At 39.7% G+C, this 26,351-nt stretch overlaps 3 protein-coding genes and 1 long non-coding RNA gene across 4 annotated transcripts in view; 1 reads left to right on the forward strand and 3 right to left on the reverse strand.

The window, feature by feature from the left end:
* Window positions 1–4,886, forward strand: part of LOC117804730 — a 28,968-nt gene extending 24,082 nt beyond the window's left edge. Inside the window, exon 3 of the long non-coding RNA XR_004629237.1 lies at window positions 3,172–4,886. This is a non-coding gene — a long non-coding RNA (uncharacterized LOC117804730). The remainder of the gene's footprint in view (window positions 1–3,171) is intronic.
* mybpc1 (myosin binding protein C1) overlaps window positions 1–11,898 on the reverse strand; it is a 33,325-nt gene extending 21,427 nt beyond the window's left edge. Inside the window, exons 1-3 of the mRNA XM_034673058.1 lie at window positions 11,876–11,898; window positions 6,635–6,661; window positions 2,017–2,061 (exon numbers count right to left, since the gene is read on the reverse strand). Coding sequence (XP_034528949.1) covers window positions 2,017–2,061; window positions 6,635–6,661; window positions 11,876–11,897 — 94 coding nt within the window. The 5' untranslated portion in view covers window position 11,898. The remainder of the gene's footprint in view (window positions 1–2,016; window positions 2,062–6,634; window positions 6,662–11,875) is intronic.
* Window positions 11,899–16,034: 4,136 nt separating this feature from the next.
* Window positions 16,035–16,925, reverse strand: spi2 (Spi-2 proto-oncogene). The gene is made up of 2 exons (XM_034673063.1): window positions 16,801–16,925; window positions 16,035–16,442 (listed from the first exon to the last, which is right to left on the reverse strand). The coding sequence occupies exon 2, from the start codon at window positions 16,405–16,407 to the stop codon at window positions 16,135–16,137; it is 273 nt and encodes a 90-aa protein (XP_034528954.1). The 5' UTR covers window positions 16,408–16,442; window positions 16,801–16,925; the 3' UTR covers window positions 16,035–16,134.
* A 2,749-nt stretch (window positions 16,926–19,674) lies between these two features.
* Window positions 19,675–22,940, reverse strand: spic (Spi-C transcription factor (Spi-1/PU.1 related)). Its single transcript, XM_034673060.1, has 5 exons — window positions 22,886–22,940; window positions 22,647–22,734; window positions 22,375–22,496; window positions 20,729–20,837; window positions 19,675–20,649 (listed from the first exon to the last, which is right to left on the reverse strand). The coding sequence occupies exons 1-5, from the start codon at window positions 22,886–22,888 to the stop codon at window positions 20,162–20,164; spliced, it is 810 nt and encodes a 269-aa protein (XP_034528951.1). The 5' UTR covers window positions 22,889–22,940; the 3' UTR covers window positions 19,675–20,161.
* Between the last annotated feature and the right edge of the window lie 3,411 nt (window positions 22,941–26,351).

The following is a 26,351-nucleotide window of genomic DNA, read 5'->3' on the forward strand; positions in this document are numbered from 1 at the left end:
GTAGAAGAAAACAAAACACACCAGGCATAGCATTTAGCCTAGCTTATACCACAAGGACTAAATGCAAAGGGAAAGTTAGCTAATTAGCTAAGCTCCAACACAGACCTTTCCCAACATACAAGCAATTTCTTGTTAATCATGTAGCAATGTATTTCATTAATATTGTGATGTAGCTATCCTCACAAACTGAAAATATTTTGACCAGATGCTTTAACAGTGACAATACAAGATCAGTGAAATACAGTAAGGCTAGCTAACTACTTCAAAGCTAACATGTTTTTTGTAAGGTATATTTTCTATTATTTTACACAGAAGCTAGTGCAATGGCAAATTTCAGTTTTGTGTTTTACATTGCAATGTCTAGACCCCTAAAACCTCCCCCCGAATACACAACCCTGTCTTGGTGCAGATACCTGCAGTGCTTGTCCCACCTCCTGTTTTCTCACCAAGACACCTGGGGCCTCATGTACAAAGACTTGCGAGGGTTTCCTACTGAAACATGGCTAACGCTCAAATCCAGAAAAGGTTGTACGCACAAAAATATCCAGATGTATGAATCAAGGCGCAAGGATCAACAGCTGTAGAAATGCCAGCTGTACGCCATCCATGAAGTTGGCGTGAAGCACCGCACATTTCACATTTCACATTTCACCGTCATTTCACTCTTGATACATCTGAACTTTGCCATCAAAAAGAGCGTACGCCAAGTTTTTGTGCGTACGCACCCTTTATACATGAGGCTCCAGGTCCTTTTGTGTTTTAAATTGTGATGTCTAAACCCTCTAAACCTCCTTTCCGAATACACAACCCTGCCCTTGTGCAGATACCTGCAGCAGACAAAGGGTGTGAAACATACCTTAGGGGGTGTTCCTCAGGTATAAATGTTTAAGCTTTCCCCTTATTGGGGGTCTTTCTTAATTTTAACTCGGGCTCAGGTGTTGACCTTTTCTTTGCAAAGAAAATAAAACCTTGTTCGCTGGCAGAAGTCTCTATTTCATTACTCACCAGTAACGGGACAAACTTCCACAACTACGTAGGCTCTTACTCAGCTAGCTAGTTAGCACACAGAAGTGGCATTGAAAGTAAGACAGCAAATAAGTGAATTCCCCAAATGTTAGAGTAGTTTTTACAATAGTGAATGAATATACGTGGCGCTACATATTTATATATAAGGTAAGTTCATCAACATAAAAGGGAAGGTGAATTCAGAGAAGTTTGGTACACATTAGATATTCGTTAGCATGTTTGTTTCTCTAGGAAGAGTCAGATCAGAGGTCAATTTAAAAATGCAATGATGAAATATCTGATTATGACTAAGAGCTGTAGTATAATTGTAATTAAAAGATACATGTATGATTTAAGTCTTATCCAACAGTCCTGGTAGATAAAAACAACACATTCAATACATGAAACCAGCAGCTTTCCCTTTTAGTAGATGAACACAATTTTTATCAAAATATTTAACGACAATGATGTGCTATGATACGCGTTGAGCAACCATGTATTTATTTACTACTTATAATATATACATGAGAAATAAAGGTTTCCACATCCATACCTTTATTTGAGATGAGTAAATAAAGGTTGATGTGCTTGTAAGAATCCTGCATGTTAAAAATCACACGTATGCTACAAGTATGTCAGTGCAAGGACATGCATAAGATTATCACAAAAAATACTGTTTCTGTTGTGAAGTAGATTTGAGCTAATGCGTTTTCTCTACTATAAAAGACGACTAGGTTATATCACAGAACCCGTGAAGTTCAAATCCACATTAGAAACCAGAAAACTGAATTTGTGAATCATGGAAACAATAAGTTTTGCTATTCTCTATACCGAAAACAATACCAAATGTAACTGATCAGCTCTCAACTTGGACTTCAGCACCCATTTCTCACATCATCCTAAGTAGGGATAAGGTGATGAGAGTTGATTTACTTTTTTATGAACCATCCTCAAAGGGTAAAGTGATGAGGAATGAATTAAAGAGTAGTGAGGGTTGCTTTGGGTACCAACCTGGTTGGGGTGGTGGGGGTGGGGTAGTGGCTGCAGCATCATCATCTGTAATAAAGGTGTGATTGACAAAATAGACCCACCTAGCATGAAGCTCCACTGGCAGGCCAACAAGACACAAGACTGGCAGGCCAACAAGGCCGTCGAACACATGCAAGACAAGACTTGACTGAATGGAACATGACATGCAGCTCTCAGACAGGAAGAATGAGACCAGTGACTTAACATGTAAACTATGAGACCCTGGATACTGTATGTTTGATTGGTAAAAAAGGTGTAGGGTCATGAAGGCTTGGTGCTCACTAGCGCAGCAACAAAAGCACAAGCTCCCTTGTAATAGAGTGCGGAAACACACACACAGATGTAACATAGAAATCAAACTCTATCAGCAGCTGCAACTCATTTGCAGGAGATGCCTATGAGCAAGCCAACGGAAGCTGGTAGTATGGTGTAACTTCAAAGAATCTCAGTCCTTATATTTGATACCAGATAAACAGAAATACCTGTAAACCCATGATTACTCAGTTAGTGTGGATTTGTCTCTCTTACCCCTTACATTCAATTGTTTTTGGATTATGGAATAAAGAACTGAGTTTGATGACTCACCTTGCAGACAAACTGCATCACCCTTACTTTGCCATTTCAGGATTTAAGAGTGTTCTATCTTTTAGTCCTCATTCATTCGTCCATATTAGTTTCTATTGCTTAGACATCTGAAAACTCAAACACTGCACCCTATAGTCCTCAGGTGGAGGTTAGTTGTTTTCTTTGAAGTCTGCATGCAATTTAAGCAATAAAAACATCAATACATGACTTCAACCAGCAAGTGGGGTCTGTAGCATCATTAGCAGGAAAGTGAAGGTAACTTTTAGCTTTCAACAGAGGTGGGTTTAGATTTTGGACTGTATAGAAAGGGAAATAAAGGGTTTTGCCATGCCGCTGAGCCATGTAGTGTGCAACTAAAGTGACAAGTGATATAGTTAACCCTGTTTCAGTAGCGTTCTAAACACTCACGGGGTAAGCATGCATTTCAGAGAGACATGGGACCTATTTATGTTTAAGAGATATACTTACCAGCTGGTGGGGGAGAGCAAAGGCCATCTCCCTTTTCAGTAGTGTTACTGGACTCTGATTGCTCTTTTACCCCAACCATGACAGGCTGTGTTTGGTTTGAGCCATTCTCAGCAGGACTGGGTTCCTGGGTTACCACAGCCTTGGCGGGACTGGGTTCCTGAGCCACCACAGCCTCATCGTTACTGGGCTCCTGAACCACTACAGCCTCATTGGGACTGGGCTCCTGAACCACTACAGTCACGGCGGGACTGGGTTCCGGAGCCATCACAGCCTCGGGGGGACTGGGCTCCTGAGCTACAATAGCCTCATTGGAATTGGGCTCCTGAGCTACCACAGCCTCGGCGGAACTGGGCTCCTGAGCTACAACAGCTTCATCGGGACTGGGCTCCAGAGCCACCACAATCTCAGGGGGACTTGGCTCTTGAGCCACCACAGCCTGAACTGGCTCAGGCTCTGCAGGCTCTGGTTGTTTCCCATCAGTCTCTACTGGCTCTTGCCCCTCTGCTACTGCCTCTGTACAGCAGACAAAGCGCCAGGCTGGAGCAGCAAGCACTAAGCATGACAGCCTTGCAAGATAATGCTTGGCACGTATAAATAGTGAATGACCAGATAGCCACATTATGAATCAGTGACATTCAAGTAGGAGTGGTTTAAGATGCTTTGAAACAGTGGTTCCTCATGAGAAATGCTAACATACTTTGCCAATTGATCATAAACAACTTTTGCAACTCAAGATTTGGATCCTTTGTGGTACTTTTGAGATCACCAAATCAGAAGGTTTCATCCTCTTGGCATTTGGTAATTTGGTGTAAATATCACGGCAATGTATCCTGTTGATTTTGAGATAACCCTGACTGGATCAAAGTAGTGGACAGCCCAGTTCAATGATCATGTGCACCAATTCAGCGTCTCTACCTGGTCATTGCATATCTATACTGTAAAGTGATCAAGGAGGCAGGGATGTACTGACTCAACCAGTATGTATGAAATGATCTGATTGCTTGTACCATTAAATTTAGACAGATGGCCTTTTCCCTGCAGCCAACAGAGTCAGTGAAACCCAACGTCCCTAATCCCACCATAGCCTGCTGTATGATGACTTAATATGTCATACATTTACACAGATACAACAACAGGCACAGCAGAACTTAGTGACAGCGCTGAGCGCTAAGGCATATGCACGTTAAACAACACAGGCATGCGGGCATTTGCACTGCAAGTGGGGTGGTTGCCTAACAGCTAACCTTATCAACTTTTTGTGTGAACACACAGTGTGATCTGAAGTCATACCTATGCAAAAAAAGTGCAGTTTCAGTCCTCTCAGAGTGAATTAAGTAAAAAGAAACTGTGTATGCACACACCAAACGAACACGTGATGTGAGAGTAATGTGCAAAAGAATGGTACAATTCTGGTCCAAGTGACATGAGGGCATCAGGGTTTACCCACCTGGGGGTGGTGAAACCTCCAGGGAAATCTCAGGTAGCGGCAGGGCACCATTAGTGTCTGGAGCAACACTTTCTGAGCATGTGACAAATATAGTAGTGGATGGAACAACTGCTTTTTAAAAAGCACAAAGCTTCAGCATCTGCAATGCCTCTCTCAGTCTCCCACTCAAACCAACATACATAAAACACACAAACATGTTGAACCTCACACAAAATAGACTCACCCACATCCAAGGGAATTCACACTTTATCATAATAAATCATTGACTTTGTCGACAGTTCTCTAATTTGATACAAAACCTCAGTCACTGTACAAACTTTATTTAAGACTACCATGTTGCAGATAAATGTCTGAAATGTGCTGTTAATATGTTGAAATTAGAATTATGCAAACATCATCATGTTGAAATGCACATCTGCACATGAAATGCACACATCAAATTAAAACAGTACCAAGGCTAAAGGTCACCTCGTACTTTTTACTTCCAACAAGGTGTTGTGGCGTCTGTACCGTGTGTACTTATTGTGCAAGCATCAACAAGTAGAATACCTATAATGACTAGTGAGGCACCACCGCAACACTTGCTGAAAGTGTCGTGCATTGTCAGTCAGTGTTTTGCAGTCATTTCTCACCTACAGTATTATCATTTCTGCTTGCACCAGCAAATACAGGAATTGCACTGAAAATGGCTTAAGTGGATAGTGTATTGCAAGTTCTCAATATACTTGAACTTTGACATTGGATAGGGCTGGGTGTGACAGAGAACCAGGGACACATTGAGGAGGAAAGATTTGAGTTTTTGAGAATTAAGTCGTAATTATACCAGAATAAAGCAGTAAGAGAAAAAACTTGGATGAAGTAGTGAATGTATGAAAATAAAGCACAAAGTTTTAATTTTAATCTTTGGTAAGCCTATGTGTTATTTCACATAACACATAGGTTAGGTTAGTTGTCAACTTTTTCTCATACATCTGTATTTTCTCATAAATTAAGAACTTTATTCTCATAGTATTACAACTATATTCTCAAAATCGCAATGTTTTCTTTCTTAATGTGGCCTTGATTCTCCTTTGCAGTTGGGTAATGCTGTAACATTGACTCCTTGAGAGGCTGGTTGATGACTGTCCTAATGGGAGTTTGATTAAATCATAGTTGTGGAAACAGTGGAGAGACTGTGCCTCCAACAAAAGGGCTCGGAATTGATTGTCAGTGAGTATATTTACTTTCGTCAAGCTTTCCATTTCAGCATGTGCTCTACACTGACTTTTCAAGGGATTTGCTCTGGAGTCAAATGCAACAAGTAATATAACTCAATGCTTTCCATTCTTGGTAAACAGTCAAACAAACCGAATACTTTTTAAGCAGGTTAATGCGTTTGAGATGGATTACATTTTTAACTTACCTGCCTAACATTGAAGATGACACTGGAGTCAACCATGAGCCAGTGTGCCACTGTCCTTGGCTACCACTACAACCTAAGTGGCTACCTTCAGAGAAATCATTCCTATATCGAGCCCCAATTTTTTAACAGGAATGCCTAAAAAAGCCAAGCTCCCCCTTTGGCCATGTTGGAGCCTCAAGATGCTGCAGCTCCAAGGTCAAACCCTAGTGCTGGCATAGAGCCAATTGCATGCCAGCACCTTGCTCACATGGGGCGGCCAGGGCGCCAGCTGAATCAACAAAAGAGGATCAGCTGGCTGGCTAGAGGAATGTCAGGGATGCTGACAGCTCGGTCTTGCTGCGGACCGCTTTGGAGCATGGCAGCGTGTCCATACTGCCGACTATTGGCTCCACATTTACACTCCCATGCAAATGTGTTTGCACGTTCACGCCGAGTTCAGAGTTTTAATCGTCATGTTACATGTGTAGACATGCACGGCTTCAACCTGTAACCTTTAGAGCAAACATGGGGTGTACACTTTGACAGATGTATACTCTTCCAGTAGTAACCATGCTGGTTACCTCTCAAATGCTATACCCCTGTTTTCAAGAAACATTTGAACACATGTATGTCTGCTCTTACGCATACATTGAGCAGCTCTAATCTGCTAGACCATGAGGTGACAGGGGGAGATTAGATGTCTAATACTGTCCACTCACCTTCTGGCTGGCCGTTTGGCATCTCATCTAAAGAAAAGGGAAAAAAAAAAACACATCACTGTCAAACATGACATTATCATATGTCCTTAAAGCAATCAACATAACCAAGTCATACAAACAATTCCTTTTGTTTGTGCATATTGACTTGCTCATTGACAGCCATTCACAGCTTAGCGATATCACCTTTGTTTGGGATGACTGGCTCCTCGTTCTCAGACACCATGTGGTCTTAACTGATTATGATGAAGGCCCCCATGACACACCATTTGTTTGCCCTTTGCCTCGTCTAGACTTAAACTAATGTAAGGGGGCATTGTGAAAGATAAATGTCTTGATAAGACATTCAGGACCTGGAATAGGACTCAATGCAAAGCCTCAACAGATCAAAGCATCCATACTGTAGAAATGACACGGCTCAAAAAGCTAACCACCACATCTCCACCATTTAACTACGAGTCAAGGGGACGCCATACTACAGAATAACCATACAGTTAATCCAATGATGCTTCCAAACCTAAAACACAAGATAAGCACGTTGAAAACCATGCCATCGCCTTCAATACTTCCAGCAAAATAACATCTCCACTGCAACCCCTTTGCTCACCTTGATCATGAATCTATTACTGTACTGTAAATGGAAAAATGAACAGGGCAAAACACTGCATTGCTTTATTACATAATTATGATAGATATGTTCAATTTGTTATGGTATTTTCAGAAGTTATATTCTGACTCGCTGAACAACAAACTGAACTCTGCAACGAGGCCACATCAGTCTCTATGCGTACCAATTGAAACTAATGTTAACAACTTCAATGCATTGTTGTCAAAACGAGAGAAAAACTGAAGTGGACAGGCCGAAAGCATGCAGTCCAAAGGACAATACCTTAGGAAATGGGAGGCATTAAGTCAGAGCTTAATTGAGCTTACTTGAAATTGCAATCAAGACATTCAGTTCATGCTATGACCTGTTAATACAGCCTTGAGACATAATGGTAATTAAATCCTCTAGACCTAGCATCAAGTTGTTATAGCCTTACTTCCTGTGACAGCATCTACATTTATAGTATGAGTCTAATCTAAACTAGTTGGTTCATAGTAGGCAGCAGTAGTGGTCCTACTACTAGAAGAAGCAGCAGCAGAAGAGGACTCCATAACCAGCTGGCTAGCTAGTCTTTACTGCACTGTGTGACTACTATAGTTACAGTATGTCAGAGGAGATGAAAGTGGGTTACTCTACCCACATCCAAAAATACCCCAAAATGTTTTTGTCAGTTTGGGAATTGTAGGGATTTCAAAGAAAAAGACGGGTGATTGTGTACAATGTGTAACGCAGAATCACACACTGAGGAAAACAGTGAGTTTTTGTTAAGTTAAAAGTTTCTGTCACAGGGCTGAACTCATTTCTTGCCTTTCCTTAATTTAAATCATACATAGCCCCCCCGTTCCCAAAAGTTTTCTATAAATATCATCCTAAAATTATCTTGAATTTTTTTGCCCAAGCAAATCATGAGGTGAGAACGTGATATCGTGACAGCCCTATTCACTAGTTCCCTGAGACCAGCAATTTGGTTACTTTTTAATTGTAGCCATAATAATCTTTTTTTTGTATAACCAAAATACACTGATAAAAGAAGTGTCAACACCATAGACTGCATAAAATCATGAACAGGACAACAGCTACCTCAAGTGAAGCCAAACATTAAGAGCTCCCCCATGTTACTGACAGCAAAAGGTCTTAAAGCCAACCTCCTCCATTATAACAAATGGGACATGTGTCACGCCAGACAATTAAAATACATGTCAAATGCATTTTTCTTGAAGATGCTTTCTCTCATACTGGTTTGTTTTTATCTTGCTGATTTATGTGCAACTGCTCATTTTATGATAAGTTTAGTTCAATTAAATATTTAATGTCAAAAAGAGGGGATGTGACATCATGATTTACAGCTCTGTTGACAAATGCAGGCTGCTGCTGTATTCTGTACTGGATTACCTTCATAGGAGGAATGAAGAGAGAAAGCACAACTGAACTTACCTTAACTTCATGTGTCTGATCAAAACAACGCAATAACCTGTTCTGCTTTGGACTGGACCAAGTTGAGTATCCTTGGTATTTATTTAATCCATATATTAAATGTATGTTTTTGGTTAGCAGAGAGGGTGTGACGTCAGTCAATTCCACCAGCCAGATCACTTCTGTGCATGCCTTTGCTCCACTTGTGCAATATGTCAGCACCCATCATGTCAATGTTTTGGCTGCCTTTCCCACAATGGGAGGAGATGGAGGCACATGATCCACATCAATATACAGTGAATGGTATATACATCCATCCAGGTTTCCTTAACTTTATGTATCCTCTTTTATCCCTAAATAGCTGAATACATAAAAAATCCAACCTGGTGGTTCGTTGAAATGTATATCTTCATCTGTACTATGAGACTAGAAGTTCTGTCTTGACCATTTCCACCTCTGTTCATTAATCAGGTTTAAAAGCCGGGTTCTTACTGCTGTCTGACTGTAGTTAAGTCTATGAATCAACATCAACATCTGTCCATTGACTCTGCCCTGTTTTTGACAGCCCTCATCTCCCATTGCTCCTTAGCTTCAGATTTTTAATGATTCCCTCTTAGCATGCCCTGTCAAATATAGCCACACTCCCACCTCACTTCAAAACAATGCACCATTGGCCACTGGGCCACAATCCTGTTGTGTCACATCATACAGTCGAGAATTGCATCTCTGTCTCATCAACTTTGAGATAATGAGACTGGAGAGTTTTGTTTTACCTCTGAGGACTCCCAGTGCAGCTGACAGGGCTGCAGGTATTTTCAGCTGTTGCCCCTGCTGGCGTGCAGACAGAGGGGCTCATACAGACTTCAATGTGAGCCAATCTACCAGCAGCTTTATTTTTCCTATTATAGACCTTTATTGTTTTAATAAACATGGGCCTACATTAATGATCCTGTTGTGGTTCCTTATTTTTATCTGACCTCTTGGTTATGGTTGTTCCAGTCAAACAGTGTTTTAACAGGGAACTTCCATAAGACTTTAAGTGTCTAATGAAAGGTGAGAGCTGCTTTTAAGTGCCAATTACCTGCTGACAGGCCTTCCCTCTGTGTCTGACCATGGGTCAGATTTATGAGGCGGTATTGTGTAACTCGAAGCCGTACCAGACAGAGCCCAGGGAGAGTGATGTGTCTTGTTGACAGTAAATATCATGAGGTGAAGACATGGGCTTGTCCATGACTGAAACCCCAAACTGAGCAGCGGCAAGGACAGTACTGGAAGGCCTCTGGGCACAAGGTCAGAGGTTTAATGGAGAGGTGTCTGATCCATCCTGAGGTGAGGGTGGCTGGGAGAGATGTCTGTTTCGGTGCGTGGCACAAGGAGAGGAGGAGGGGTTGGGCGGCTGTGGAGGGACATGGCAGGGAACAAGGGATGGGGATTAAAAGTGTGCTCATTCTGAACTATTCCAGGGACAAGAATCCCAGTCCCCAAGAGATCTGTGGGCGACTCAGTCAGCCCGCCATCTCTGGTTCGGACTTTTTAAAGGCTCGAGAGTGGGTTGTCTAAAACAACAGTGCTGGCCTCCTTCTCCTCAGCTGTTCAGACTCATTTTAAGAACAATACTTTTCTACTCTCATTTATCTGCTGCTCTCGACTATGGGGCTATTTATGGGTAGTGTTTGTTGCAGACTGGCATCTGCTGCCTCTATTTCCTCTTAGCTTTGTCTCTGTGGGGATCAGGGATGTTTATGGTATAGTGTATGACCACTTTAGGGACGACTGGGATGTATACTATCAAAAGTGCATGAGGATAAAGGCCAAACTGTGCTTCACATTATCTCTGGAACTCTGATTGTTGTGATCCCCCCATTTTTAACTACAAATGACCCAACAAATGATTGGGATAAAATTTGACCACAAAGAATGGGACTTGTAGAGCTTGTAAAAATGTAAAGGTTCCTTTTCCCAAATATGAGTAAAAGGATTTCAATAAACCAAATCTGGGGAATGTCCACTGCCAAAAGGCAAAGGAGAGTCAACCTATTCATGACTGAATATTCACATATCACGATTCTGTCTCAAAGGACTTTAAGAGCTGTTCATCCTTTGGCACCCTTCTTTCTGGATGAGTGAAAACTTGAACCAAAACCCTACATAAAGCTTCAAAAGAAGCTCCAATGAGTGCAATAGCAGACAGTTTTGTCCTCCAAGAAGATGGACAAGAAATAGGGGTCTAATGTATACATAATTGTTCCCATGTGCAAATCGTCTCCAGTGCATCAGGAACCACTAAGACAGATCAATGGCCCAGGGTAATGAGTATATTAACAACTTGTATCAGCTCTTGTCAGGAAGGCTTCCAAGATCCTAACAAAATGTTCCATTTTCTCTACATGGTCATGTCTGGGTTGACAGCAGACCACTAAAGCGCTGAGCTAATGGGGAGGGTGGGAGTAATACCATATCGTAATGACAGACAAGGGCGGATTAGAAGGGAATGTTGATGGACACGGGGATACAGATGAGTGACGCTGTGGTGTGGAGAAGAGGGTGGAACGGGATGGGTTAGGATGCCATGTGATGTTGAGTATGGGGCTAACTTTTGGGCAGTTGGAAGGTTCTAAGGAACCATGCCCACTTGGTTCCCATCAATCATAAAGAAGACATCCACCATCAGATTAACATTTATCCTCATACAGCCCAGCCCTCGCTCGCTTCATCAACATCACATCATCTTTCACAGGTCTTTACTCGTGTCCGACATGGCACTCATCAACATTCCTTCTCTACGATTCATCATGGTGTGTCTGTCCAGATGGTTAACTGGGAACAATCCAGTATGCCTACCCCCCCTGGCAACAATAGTATCTGCTCGTAAACCTCAAATCTTCTCTTGCCCCCCTGGGATGGCAGAAATGCATGCATCAGTAATACAATACCACTGTGAAAGTCACTTTGAGGATTCCTAGGAACAAGTTGGCAGATGAGATAAAAGTGATGGAGCAAATATCTGACTCTGCTACCTTTTAACAAGGGCAGCAAACATTCAAACATGGAATCCAAGCAGATCTCTTTTTTTTTGCCTTATTATAAAAATGAACACGAATACTTTTATGTTAAGAAATCATTTGGTGCAGCTATTTTGGATAATTTGTGAATGTTACATAGCTTGATGTTCCTTCTAGATAAATGCTATATGGTTATCCCATCCCTACGACCAAGGCTCCTACCTTTCTTTGTGGGCTCTGGCATCTTGAGCCGTGTCCCAAGAAAACCTCCAAGGAGTCAAAAAGTGCAGGTAGATAAGGTAGGTGCCTTCAGAGTGATGTGACTCTACAGGAGGCCAGGTAAGAGGTGGTCCAGGAGGGAGGTGATGGTAGGATGGTAGAAGAACAAAAAATCTTTGGGACCCCTTGGACCAAAGTGATGGGAGATGAAGAGGGCACGGGGATACCGTTTGGAAATCTCAGTGGGGGAAAAGAGGAGGACCAGTGACAGATCAAGGGGGGACAGGCTTTCAGGCCTTATATAGAGAGGTGGCATGCTCCTCCTCTCTGTAGTGGACAGTGCAGCTCTGTCCTAGACCTACTGTTGCATCACTACCTCCAACCCACTGGCTGTTATGCCAGCTTGTTTAGATTTGGAACACCTAGTATGATTCATGCATTGGATTTTTGTGCTCCTGTACAAAACAGGACCATTTTATTTACTGGACTTTGAGTGTAGGACTCATTTTCATTCATCAACTTTGTGGAAAATATATGGGTTCTGCAGATTCCAAATTTTGCATAAATCCCCCTAAATGTCAGAACTTAGTTAACCAGTTTTAAAGAAACATTTCACAACTTGTTAGAGTAAGTCTTAAAGGTCAACACTACTCTCATATTTAGACCTTAAAATCCAAGCTCAGCAAAAACCGTAAACAATGGTCAACAAGATGTTATGCTCTTGCACAAGGTGACAAAATGTCTCGACCTGCACCTTCCTCTGAGAAACCTCCCTAAACATGTTATATCTTGTTTATATCTCACGTGCTTAATCCTTTTACAAGTAGTGTAAGAATGCTGCCACCACTCCCAGTAAAACATAAAGTCTGCCACTCTAGCATGCCTTCAAATATGCACCAATTTTAGGATTCTGTTTTTGGACCATGTAAACATAATTGATTTAACAGATTTATTACAGAGCTTTGAGGTGCTGGTAAGAAAAACGTTGGCATGGTTCAATAGCTTAGCTAGCTGCCTTCTTCAGTCTTAAACTAGTCAATGGCTTGTTGTAGCTTAAGCTGCCAAAGGTAACAAAACGTACCTACCAGAACGTTCAGAGAATATTAAAAGGGCGCTTTGGTGCTGATGGGCAAGATTTGACCATGATTCAATACAGCTTGGCTCGCTGCCTCCCTCTGTCTTTATGTTCGGCTAGCCTAACTAGAGGCTTCTGTTAGCTTTAGCTGCCCAGTAACAAAATGTGCCTTCCAGTACTTTTAAAGCTCTCATAAAAACGTTATGTCTTGTTTGTTTCATCCTTATAAAAGTTCTGTAAGAATGCTGCTACTACTACCAGCAGAACAGAAATGTCCGCAATTGAAACACCACTTTAAATATGCAACAGTTGTAAGACCTAGTAAACAGATGAGATCTAATATTTTTATCAGAGAGCGTTGGAGGTGCTGCTGGGAATAATTTCATTATGGTTTGTCAGAGCAAAGCTAGCTGCCTCCCTCAGTCTTTAAGGTAAGGTAACCTAACCTAACCAGAGGCTTATTTTTGCTTCATAATTATTATTATTATTATTTTTTTTAAATTTAATTAACCAATTAGTGTATATACATGTAGTCGATACAGACATACTAACAAGTACAAACTTGTTAAACTACAAAACATGGAAGGACATATTTATACACTTGTGAAGAGAGAGAAGACAGAAGAGAAGAGAACCATTGTGATATATTGATTTTTTTTTTCTGCTTTTCCAGTTTAGTAATATTGTTATCTTGATGATAGTTAGGGCCACAAGAAAGGGTGTTGTGATTTGTATTGAGTCTGTTCTGACTATGTCCAAAAGATGTTTTTGCTTCATAATTACCACACAAACTTTATCATGGTATCAAGCTTTTCATCAAATTTTCTCTGCCAAAAAGGATCCCAAAATGTTTATCTATTCATTCAACACTTAATATGACATAATGCATTCTGGACATCCCTCCTCAGTTTCAGGGAGAGGACTTTCAGTAGGGCACCAGAGGTGAGTATCCTTGATGCACTACAGAAGTAGAGAGGAGGGGGCTGGAACTTCAGGAGCAGCAATATGAAAGAGAGATGTGTCCTCATTTCCACAGGTGCATGGTTGACGTAATGCTCTCCGTCAATCACAGATGATAAACAACATATTTAGAGAAACTTTGGATTTATCATAAAACAAAGGTTTGAAATGACATGCAGGGACTTAATGCCAGTTGCCTGATATCAATTTAATCCATGGGGAATGCTGTACAAGAACAGCCGGCTTTCCGACCTGGCAAATAAATACTTGGGAGATGCCTGGGCAGTTGTTATATGGCCTATACTTAGAAAGCTGTTACAAACCTTGACATTTGACATGTGTGTCTAACATGAAAAGATGCTTTCAGTGTAAATTGTCTTACTGGTCTGGCTTCTTTGTTTCATTAAATTTCTTCAGACAAGTTGTTTGTGGTCTGTTGTAATTAAAAGGAAAGGCTTAAAGCTGCTGGATTTAGCAGCAACAAAGCTTGTACTTCTTTAGATTTAGATTGCAAAGCTCCTGCAGATAATCTCAGACCGTCATAACCACTTGAGTATGTTAATGATCTCAACATAGACGTACACTTGAAACACAATTAATACCTCAGACGACCCAACAAGGCAGCCAAGACAAAACACAAGGGCCTATTTTGGGGCAAAGGATGCTGTCAGTGTATGGGAATGCAGCTTATATTGGTTGTCTGATTTCTTGGATAATGACAGCATACACAAGGATCCTTGAGAGACGTCGTAAATTTCACAAAAAACGTCATCACACATTATCCATGTAAAAACTTTAAATCAAGAACATGCTATTTCCTTCAATCACTGTTTTGGTAATTCTGGTGGAAGTATGTGGCCTTTCTTGGTAACAGACACCCATAGATCAGTTAGCCCATTTATAACCTGGAGTGGGCTCCAGCAGTAAATACTAGGCTTAGAGGGCTGTCACGTGGGTCTGCTACAAAGAGCACAAAACCATTTGGTATTACCCTGGACGGCCTGAGTGCACATCACAGAGGCGATTTAGCCATGAGGTCATGTCACATAAGGGAGGAAAAAGAAGCAGCCAGAGTCTTTGAGATGGACTACACTGACACCCTCTGGTTCCTGACAGCCATGAAAGACTTTCACATGAAGGAAAACACATGCATAGATACACTTATCATCATCATCATCATCAGAGGAGGAGGAGGAGGAGGAGGAGGAGGAGGAGGCACATAGGCTGCTAAGTTTGTGATTTCTCTCAGGAGGAGAGAACATTCCTCTAAATGTGATAAAAAAAAGTGACTTTTAAAAATTCACTCTACATTTTTATGACGTTTTGGAGCTAAACGTGGAGAATTGTTGCTTTTATTTTCAGTGTGCACAACTTTACAAATGGCGCCCCATATGATGGCAGTCAGAATGTGTACAGCAGTATACTTGTTGCAGTAAGGTGACAAATTCAACACAGCACCCTTTAACTAACTCAGCCTCTGGTTCAAGAATGCATTGCTTGTAGTTTAAGACTCACAGTGAGGGAAAATATCATGGACTTGTTAAACAAAACAAAATATTTGTTCATCAGAGTTTTACTATCAATGATATATTTTTAGCTCGTTATCATCTTGTCTTTGCCATACATAAAAAAAGATTGTTGATGAACATTTATGGTCATTGGTTCATTCATGAAATTAATATTATGGCATTAGCCAACCATGAGGTCACATCTCTTTTTTCAGCATCAAATACTAATCTAAATAAAATCTCTGAAAAAGATCACTCACTCATAAATCAGTATAAGAACTAGCTGCAAAGACAGAGAGCATATTTGAGACAACGGTATTTGTGGTGCATTATAATTTTGTAGTATCCCCCCTAACTTTTGGGGAGCATGCTGTGTTGTCAGTGTTTTCTAATCAATGATACTAAGCCATACATCACACTTTATTGATCCAATTATTGTATAATGCATTTAACCAGTTTTATTAACAACTGAATAAAATAGAGACAAAATAAAATGATGACATCCCACAAAATAATATATTTTTATCTCCTTTTGTTTATTATTTACAACAAAATCTCAATGCGTGTAAGAAAACTGGATTTTAAAAGCACTTTGTCACACTAATAATGGAGGAATGGTTGAAATAAAAGCTTATATGTTAGAAAAATGGGGGAAAACAAACTTTTACAATTTTAAAGACACAAAAATCACACAAAATATGCACAACATGTAGTCTGAGTTACACCTGTCCTCTGTGGTTCCTCCGCAGTAGTGTTAGGGTGTTCTGGCTGAACTGGTAGGTGAGCTTTTTCTTCACCTTGAAGATCTCTCCGGAGCGAGCGTAGTTCCTGAGGGCACGGGACATCTTCTGGTACGTCATCGGCCTCTTGTTCCCCTTTCTCTGCCCCCACAGCGTCGCCACCTGATCCTTGTTGGTGGAGGAAAAGCGAAAGACGCCGGCAGCTGCTGGCACCCAGGCCACACAATGGGCCATGTTTGGATCCTCCAGCATCTCAAAGAGAAAGTGGAAGAGTCGCACCTTTCTACCTGTGACACAAAGTTGTCCTGATTAAAGGCTTTACAGGAATTTAAAAAGGGATTATCGCCACACCTGTGAGTCACTGAAACAGTTAATGCTGGTTAAAAGTTAATCATTTCCTCAAATGCAGCAATTCCCAGAATATCTCTCCACTGATGGGTTGCCATTTAGCAGAGAGGGTTAGAGCTGTAAACACTGCGGTTATCTGATATGTAAAAACAGCCTTTCACCTACGCCATGCACACCTCCATTGTTTTTTTTTTACAGTAAAGGGAAGGTCTCTTATTTACCCCTCCATTGTTTCCCTCAGGCAACAAGCAGCCGCAGCAATAACAGTATCTAGTGACCAGAAAAAGGAGAACTCACCACTCCCCGCTGCCTTCCTCGGTTGTCTTGTTGATACAAAGTTTGGCTCACACAATGATTCAGTTGTGTTTTGGCTGTGCGACTGCGGTGCACCGAGTGCCAGTACAGGATGAAGCGCAGGTGTGAAGATCTAATATGAAGGACAAATTATCAGATTGCAGAATATGTGCATATTTAAGTTGATAAATTCAACAGTTCTTTTGTGGAAATAAGGGAAAACAAAATTTATTTTAATGCTCACAGGTTGCTCGTTGCATATCCAGTGCTGCTCACATGATGCTGCATCTGCAGCCCAGTTCACCTTGATCGCTGTAAAAAGAACATTTAGCAAAAAGATTTAATTCATTGAGACTTTGAGTGTTATAATTGCATGTCCAAAGCTGTCTTGTTACCGTTTTCCCCTGCGTTTTGTCTGTAGTACTCCTCCAGGAACTCCAAGATCACCTCCAAATCAGACTGACTGTCCAGGAAAGTATTCTGATAAAGAAATATCACAATCAGGCCCAAATTCTGCACAATTTCTGAGTGTGTAAGAGATTCTAATGTGACTCCTCTTTACCATCATGTATGACTCCAGAGTCCTCTCACTTCTGGGGATCGTCCAAAAACTGATGCTGAGACACCCCACTCCCCCAGACTCTTAATATACCCCCCCAACAGGAGCAGGTTTTCTGCATAACACCAGCCTTTCTCAACTCCCAGGCTCACAGGAACAATGACCTCCATCCCACAAAGCCTTGACACCAGCCCCAGTCAACGCATCAACAAAGCCCTCCAGCACTGACCACATCCTCCTCGCTGCACCAGATAAGAGCCGGTCTGCAAAACGCTTTCTTTTCAGGAAAAACACTCTTACTGCCATATTTTTCCTCACAGGATGTGTCTTTATTTCAATTTTTTTTTGAGTGGGCTTGTTGTAATATTTCACTTTAATGGAGACAATGCCAGATCTTTCAACACAGCCTTCACATTATTGTACAATAATCCCTTTTTTTTAAGCAAAGGATGTGGTTTAAAATTGTTGTTAAGTCAGTGAAACCAGGCCCAGATGCAAGAGAACATAACATTTTAATGAATGGAATTATATCATTGACAACCATTTATTGTTACAGGATGAATATTTAAGTACAGGTACAGTTTTTATGAATGCGTTCACTCATTATCTGATGTTGATCTCTACTTGATTGTTCTAGAAACAGGAGCAATCAACAGTTTTTATACAGAAACTTTTACCGAAGTTGAAAATGGAATCACTCTTTCTCCTTAGGAACACCTTAGAGTCATTGTGATATTTTTTTTAACAGTTTTTCAATTCTATTCTGTGACATGGCATGTTTTTGTTCTGCTTCCTCTTAATTCGAAAATGTAGGTTAGGATAAATACAGATTGGCAGAGCAATGCTTTTTAAAATTTGACCCTTTGCTGCAATTTCACAACATTCCCTTTAGCCCTAAATAAAAGAAAAGCTTTTGTTTTTTTCCCCTGAAACGCCACATTGACAGTCAGTGGGTCTTATTCTTTATCCTCAATTTTTTAGGAGGGTACTGTCCACAGGCTCTTCTCCCTACTTTGTTGGACTCAGTTTGTTTAGAGAAAAAAACAGAATTATTATAAAAAATGTGTTAAACGTTTTTCCTCGCTACTGTAACTAGCTAAATATTGCAAGGTGCAATGCTCATGGTGGGTTAAGGTGGTGGGTCTCCGTTCATAATTTAACATACAGTGGTCTAGACCTCCTATGTTTGTAAAAGCGTCTTGAGATAACATTTGTTTTGATTTGGCGCTATACAAATAAAGATTGATTGATTGATTGATTGATTGATTGATTGATTGATTGATTGATTGGTTGATTGGTTGATCGATTGATTGATTGGTTGATTGATTGGTTGATTGATTGATTGATTGATTGGTTGATTGATTGATTGATTGATTGATTGATTGATTGATTGATTGATTGATTGATTGATTGATTGATTGATTGATTGATTGATGTAGATGGTACAATGCTAAGAACATGTAGAAATTTTGTTATTTAGGGGGGTCATCAAATTTGATTTAGGGAGATGACATCTAGATGTTTTTCTACATTTAGGTATTTTGGGGACACAATTGAATTGACGAATACCAGAATATTCAGACTGTTATTTTGAAATCTGAAATTTTCTTTCATTTTTAATGCGACCCTTGTCCTCAAACTTAACGCAGGATCTACAGAAAAATGTTAAAAGTATTTTTTTAGTATGAAACTTATTCTGCTTGGCTTAATTAGCGCAATAAACACATAGAATAATTTATCAACATCAGTTCATACAAGAAAAAAATAAATAATACAAAATAAAATTAACAAAAATCTAAGTCATGTAAAACTATTTTAATTATATTTAGGGCTTTCCACATTACATTAAATAATGTTTGAACATGAATTTTCATAAAAAAATTGAGTTATCCTCCTTGAACCATGATCTCTGAGAATTAAAAAACACTATTGTACTAAATATTGATTTAAATGGTTAGTAAATTGAGTTAATGATGACATTAAATATATTAAAATGTTTATTGGGATTTTTGGGGGTTCTGACACTTTTAAATCATTAAATATACCCCAGTACAAATTGACCCAGGAACATTATTGCTGTCCCTAAGAAACAAACATGACAACAGGAGGGTTAAGGACAAAAAATGAAACATCCATTTATGGATTAAAAAAATGAATTTTATTTTTCATTTTGAATGTTTACAGGTATTTACAGTAAATTTACAAAATTACTTTTAAAAGTAAAAGTGGCAATTTTAAAAACACAGGGAAAAGTAGCATTATGACACTGATAAGACAACATCCATTTTCTGAATGTTGATGGAATATACCTTATGGAAACCTCTTTTAACAGTAAATATATTTAAAATGTATCAAAAGCACAATTATTACGTTTAAAATGTACAAGAAATAATTTTATATGATACCTTTAACTTTTAAGTTGGTTTTAGAGATTTAAAAATCGTCACATAATGCTGTCCTAAAGCATACCTCATAGCTGGTTATCAGATAAAAACAGACCTTTAAATCAGTGTTTGTTAGTTTTTCAAATCAAGTCATGCTAACTGGAAAGATAAGCCTGCTAACGTGAGACCATATATCTTATCTTGCTAGCAGTAGAGCCCAGACTGCTTAAAGAGTTATTTGCTAAATATGTCTTTATAGGAGATGCCTTTAAAAAATAATAGCAACCGTTTATACGTTTACAATAAATCGCTTTTTAAAAAATGTGTTAACTTAAAGGGATTGGCCGCAAAACTTTGGTAGCAGTAGATCAGCGTTCTCAAACAGGGCTGCTCCTCCCTTGTGATCAAACCGTCCTGCAGCTCAGAGTTGTGTGATGCTGTGTGAGCTGAAGCTGGAGGCCTGGTCGTAGTCCTCCGGCAGCTGGACGTGCCTCAAACAGTTGTGTCTGTGCCTCTGCATCGCTGCAGGACCACAGAGGCCCTGCTCAGCCTGGCTCTGCTGCCACGCACCCACCTCCTCCTGCACGTGGTGGCCCGACAGGTGCATGCTCACCTGTGTAGAGCCGAGCCTGTGCAGGATGTCCGGGTTGAACTGGTACGTGAGTTTGCGTCTGACTTTCATGATCTCACCGGTACGGCTGTAGTTCCTCAGAGCTCTGGCCATCTTCTGATAGGTCATGGTCTTGCGGTTGCCCTTGCGTTGGCCCCAGCACTCGGCCAGCTTCTCCTTGTTCTTGGAGATGAAGTGGAAGGTGCCACTACTGCTGTCCGTCCACTGGATGGAGTCGCCCATGTTGGGGTCATTCAGAGCTTCGTGGAGGTACTCGTAGAGTCTGAGCTTCTTGCGGCCTGAGGAAAAATGATATTGTTTCAGGGTTGAAAATACAACAGAATGTGAAAATGTTAGATACAGAGGAAACCTGCTTACCTTTGCTGCCTCTGCTCTGTGGTGGTAAAACTGAGTAGAACTGAGGGATTTCACTTTGGACAGAGTGACTCAGGGAAACATCCGGCATAACTTGAGGCCAAGACTGCTGCTGAAAAACAAACATTGATTGCAGTTTATGTGTCAATTTATTTTAGTTGATTATTTAAATGTTTGCATGTTTGAGCTATCACCTATGAGCTAAGCGTAAGGGCGCAGCTAATCAGACTTATGTCAGCGAGCAACAGCATCACACAAGCTGACAGAGCACTACATATGAGTGTGTGAATCACCACAGATCTGTGGATGAAATTAAATCAAAGAAGTGTGCTGCACATTTGTGCATATTTCTCATCGTGTAACAGTTATCCTGAAGAAAAAAAATAGTAAACACTATATTTTACAGAAAGAACACTTTGAAGCTTTCTCCTTCCTCTAAGTCATTGTTTCAGAACACACTGGTGTAAGATGTAAGATAATTACAGTGAGTTATTTTGATTTCTAAATTAGGACACTTTTTTACGTTGCAAACAAGCAATAAATATCTTCATCCATTTGTCAAGTTTTTACAAAAACATCATCAATACAAATTCTTGGAAATGGGTTGCACTTCAATTTCGTTGTACAATGAAAACAAAGATATACTATATTCTATTCTGTTATGTTAAGTTACATTAAATTACATTAAATTACTTTACATTACTCAATGTTACATTATGTTACTCAACTCAACTCAACTCAACTTTATTTAAATAGCACCTTTCATTCATAAAAACATGCAACCCAAAGTGCTTCACAGAATAAAAGAGAAACAGAAAACAACAGCAATGGTAAAATTAAAAAAGGCATTATTATAAATAAAATACTTGAAAATAAAATAAAATCAATACAGTAAAATTGATAAAATAAGTAAGAGTGGAAAGAAAAGATAAAAATAAGGTAGCATTAAAAAGATCAGATGAACACAAGAAATAAATAATTAATAAATATTTTATATAAATAAGATAGATAAATATTAAAGCAATGATTAAAATAATAATGATTAAAATAATAATAAAACTAATAATGATAATAATAATGCAGTCCAGGGCTAAAAATAAACTACTCCAAATTAAAAGCTAGATTAAAAAGGTAAGTCTGAAGTTTGTTATGTTAAGTTATGTCACATTTTGGGTTTTTTTCACATTATAATAAATTACTTTATAATGCAATTCAATGCACACCTACTTTTTACTGCTTCTACTCCATGAAATAATCTGCAGTTATATCAACTTTTTATTTCCACAATGTTTTTTTTCTCTCTGACTTCAGAACATCACCAGTTCTCATAGAAACATGAGGCTCTGATTTGACATGTGTTGGTTCTCAAATTCAAACTTATATACAATAAAACAAGGACAATAATGCAATAAAATATATTTACTTTGGATGAAAACTTTGATATCATCACTTAAAGTCATAAGAAATATTCATTTATAAAGAATATGTAAAAATGAGCAAAAGGGATTTATGATTCATCCACTGAATTTGACTTTGATTTATAACTTGTACCCTAATTATAAAGTTAATCATTTCCCCCATTTTTCCAGATGCAAAAATACAGATTTCTCTATTATTCATTTATTTATTTATTTATTTATTTTACTTACAACCATGTCATTCCACTCATACACCGGAGCTGTTACATCAGATGGGTGTGTGACGAGGCAGCAGGAGATCTGACACTGCAGTGATGTCTGCTGGGAGCCCAGAGTCTCATAATAAGTGTACTCTGAAAGAAAGAATGAATTGAGTCAATGAAACAACCAGTCTAAAGAAAATCTGGAGTGGACAAACACATCAAATAAAACATTAAAGGATTTTTTGTAATAAAAGTCACATAATTTTGCAGAAATCATTCAAAGAGATGTTTTTACTGTACCTGAATCATAGTAAGAATTATGTGAATGCTGCTGAATCACATCAATTGCATCCTGGAAGTGCTGGTTGAGGTCGCTGTCCAAGGAAGTCTGAAACAGAAAAAAAAACTCCAGAACTTACAGGAATGGTGAAAAATCGATAACATGATCCATTATACAAACAGTTCTTCAAATATGTCTAAAAAGAAGATCCAGAGCCTGAGACTTCATGGGCCTGATTCTAAGCATCCCTCAAACTCACCATCTTGTATGTCTAAGTTTTTCGAGCCCCAGTTGAGTCCTCCCTGAGGACTGTCTCTGTGTTACTGTCGTACCGGTGTGCAGATTTCGGACAGCTTTATATAAGTATATGCCAGACCGTCCTCTCTTACCTGTTCAGCCTCACCAACAGGTAAAAGAGGCTGGTCAATTTTTTAAAGTCACTTCTTCTTTCTGGAGGCACAGATCATATCACACCTGAGCATCATACTCTCCTCTCATCGTTCCGATCACAATCAGTTGACAACAAAAAAACTCTTTTATTGCACACTCGACCCAGGAATACCACAATTCTCTGGCCGACCTGAGAATTTGCATAGCAGGCGAGATTTATATCTAACATACATGTCTATCATCTATGCTGTTCAGTAATACTCTTTTCTCTAAACTGGTGTGTGAGCTTATAGAGCTGCGGGGAATCTAACACCATAGTCCATTGTTTTCTGGTGAAAAAAGTCAAGTAAATGAGTAAACATTTGCATGAAGTCTGAGCCTGTGGCCGGGCTCTTATTGGAAACACAAAGAATAGAAACCACAAGTTACAATAAATCAAAGAACGTCGATCTTCAAATGTCAGAGGAAATTAATGAATGTGAACTTTATGTCACACTTTATTTTAATAAAATTAAACCATGTTTTCAGAAAAAATCAAAGTCATCTTTATTTAATGACGAAAAAAATATTTTTTTCTTTAAAACAAAAATTCAAATGATACAAGTAACATTTTCCAGTACATTCAGATAAAAAGGGGATACAAATGTATAGTTTGCATTCCTTTCTCTAGAAAAAAATGTGGGACCTTGTAATTTTTCTTTCTCCTCTTGCTTTATTCATGTCTTGCAGTCACAATCACTAATAATAAAAAACAGAAAAATGTTACAAAATCAGTTTTTTTTACTTTCATTTGTCCCTTCTGCCAGCTCTGCTTTAAAAACAAGTGCATCTACTGCCATGAAGGGTCACTGCAAAAAAAAATGAAATGCATCTACTGCAGTTTTAAAATATAGTTTAACTCTTTAATTTGTCCTCTCTTGATTTAAAAATTCTTCAGAACAGAGAATTCATTTTAAAAGTTCCATATTCTGGACCCCACAGGTGTAGAACTTGAAGCCAGTCCGACTAAAAGCTGTGATTATTTGAATTTCCAATTAAGCAGAGTGTTTTGAACACTCTGGATAAACGTGACAGTAAAGGTTAATGGTTAATTATGTGGTTATCCCTGTTAAACTCAGTCTCCGCTTGTTTTCTCCTCCGTTAAAGGCACCCCCCCCCCCCCCTCCTCCCTGTTCAAATAAACACCAGCTTTTTTGAGAAGTTCATTTATCTCAGGGCGGCGTGCAGTTTTAAATATCAACCGACTTGAGCCAGAAGTTCCCCTTTCTGCCTGGTTGTAGCGTGGCAGCCGTCAGGCCTGAACGCTGAGCTGGAAACGTCATGGTAACAATGAAATGGAGATGCACGGATTACAGGGATGCCAAAAAAAGATAATGTCAGATCACAGGAGCTCAGGTGGCTTCATTTGATGTCATATGATCTGATTAGTTGCATTGTTTTGTTTGACTTTTACTCATTTAACAGTTTTCACAAAGATACACCTTGACACAGTAAATGACTATAATTTAGTGTGTGTGTGTTTGTGTGTCCGTGTCTTCATGTGTAGGGGAGGAAGGAGTGTCCGTGGGTGCACTCATGCATGCAAATATACATATGTGCGTGTTTCTGTAGGTCTGTGTGTGTGTGTGTTTCCTGCCTGTGCAGCACGCTGATAAAAAAACACAAAGAACCACAAACCCTCTCCGTCTTTCCCTCATTCCATTCCGGGTGAAACTTTTGTCAAATCAACACCGTAAATTTCAGACCACAACCTGTCGGCCTGCAGCGGAGGCCTGACAGATGTGTGCCTGTTTTCAGGCCGGGTTGAGTTGGCTCCTGCAGTAAGGTGGTTCTCAGGGTCTCAGGAAAGTAACTTTCAACAGTTTTGTGTTTGTGTTTGTACGTATGTGGGTGTGTGTGTGTGTGTGTGTGTGTGTGTGTGTGTGTGTGTGTGTGTGTGTGTGTGTGTGTGTGTGTGTGTGTGTGTGTGGCCATGTCATCATTAGCTAGAGGTCTTGAGTTTACATTTTCTGTTTATTCTGTCCACTGTTACTACGTTTGCAGTATCAGTCAAACCCATTATTTTACTTGAGATTAAAACATCCAAGTATCTCTTGACTGGAGTCATTTTTTGTTCAAACATCCATCTTCTCTGGAGGGTAAACTGCAAAAACCTGCTTCAAAATTCAGCAAGTTAGCATTCTTGTTCTATAGCACAGTGAGATCAGTGTAAAGTTCAAGGCTCTAGCTCTGCTGGAGTGTTACCTTGACTGTTGGTGTTGCCTCATGGTTTTTTCCATCTTTTGAGCTCACATTATTCTCATGTGTTGTTCCTGTTGTGATCTATTACACTCTTTTTGATCGTATTCTATTGTGATACATTTTGTTCCATAACACCAGGTTGTACTCTATCCGCTAATATAAGGTTTTAAGATTAGGCTTAAAACTTTCCTTTTTGATGAAGTTTATAATTAGAGCTGGCTCAGGCTTGGACCAGCTCATAGTTATGCTGCTATAGGCTTAGACTGCCAGGGGAACTGGCGCACTGACACACTGGAATCCTATCTCACCCCCTTCCCCCCAACCCCCTCATCACTTACTTTAACTCTGCCTGTCCCATTGAAAGTTACTAACCATAGACTTTTCTGGAGTCCCTGAGCTCCATTGTCTCGTAGCTTCCTCTGAGCTGCCGTAGGCATCCTCCTGCTGCGGACATTCTAGACTCCAGCTGATACAGACGTGCTGGACTCCAGCGGCAACAGCTTCTACTACTCGTGTCAACAAAATCACCTCTCTCTCTTATTCTCCTCTATCCCTCTTTCAAAACCCAACTCGGTCGAGGCATGATGGCTATCTAACATGAGTCTGGTTCTGCTCGCGGTTTCTGCCTGTTAAAAGGAAGTTTTTCCTCATCACTGTAACTAGCTAAATACTGTGAGGTGCAATGCTCATGATGGATTAAGGTGGGGTCAGACTGAGTCTTACCCTGTCTTGAAGTTGGGTCTCTGTTCATAATTTGACATAGAGTCGTGTTGTGATTTGGCACTATACAAATAAAGATTGATTGATATTCCATTCTATACTTTTCTATTCTATTGTGATTCCACTCTATCCCAGTATGTTTTTCTACTTCCATTCCATTCTGTTGTTTTGTATTTCATTCTTTTTTGTGCCATTCTTTTTCATTTCATAATTTCATTCTACACTGTTCTGTTTCTGTTCCATTTCATTCCATTGAGTTCTAAGCCAATACTAGCCTGTTCCCTTCTATTTCTCTCTAATCTATTTTGTAATTTTTTATGCCATTTTTTGTGACATTCTATTCTATGCCACCTTGGCCTGTTGACACTGTGGCA

Source organism: Notolabrus celidotus, chromosome 21 (assembly GCF_009762535.1).
Source record: "Notolabrus celidotus isolate fNotCel1 chromosome 21, fNotCel1.pri, whole genome shotgun sequence".
In the NCBI taxonomy this organism is placed as follows: domain Eukaryota; kingdom Metazoa; phylum Chordata; class Actinopteri; order Labriformes; family Labridae; genus Notolabrus; species Notolabrus celidotus.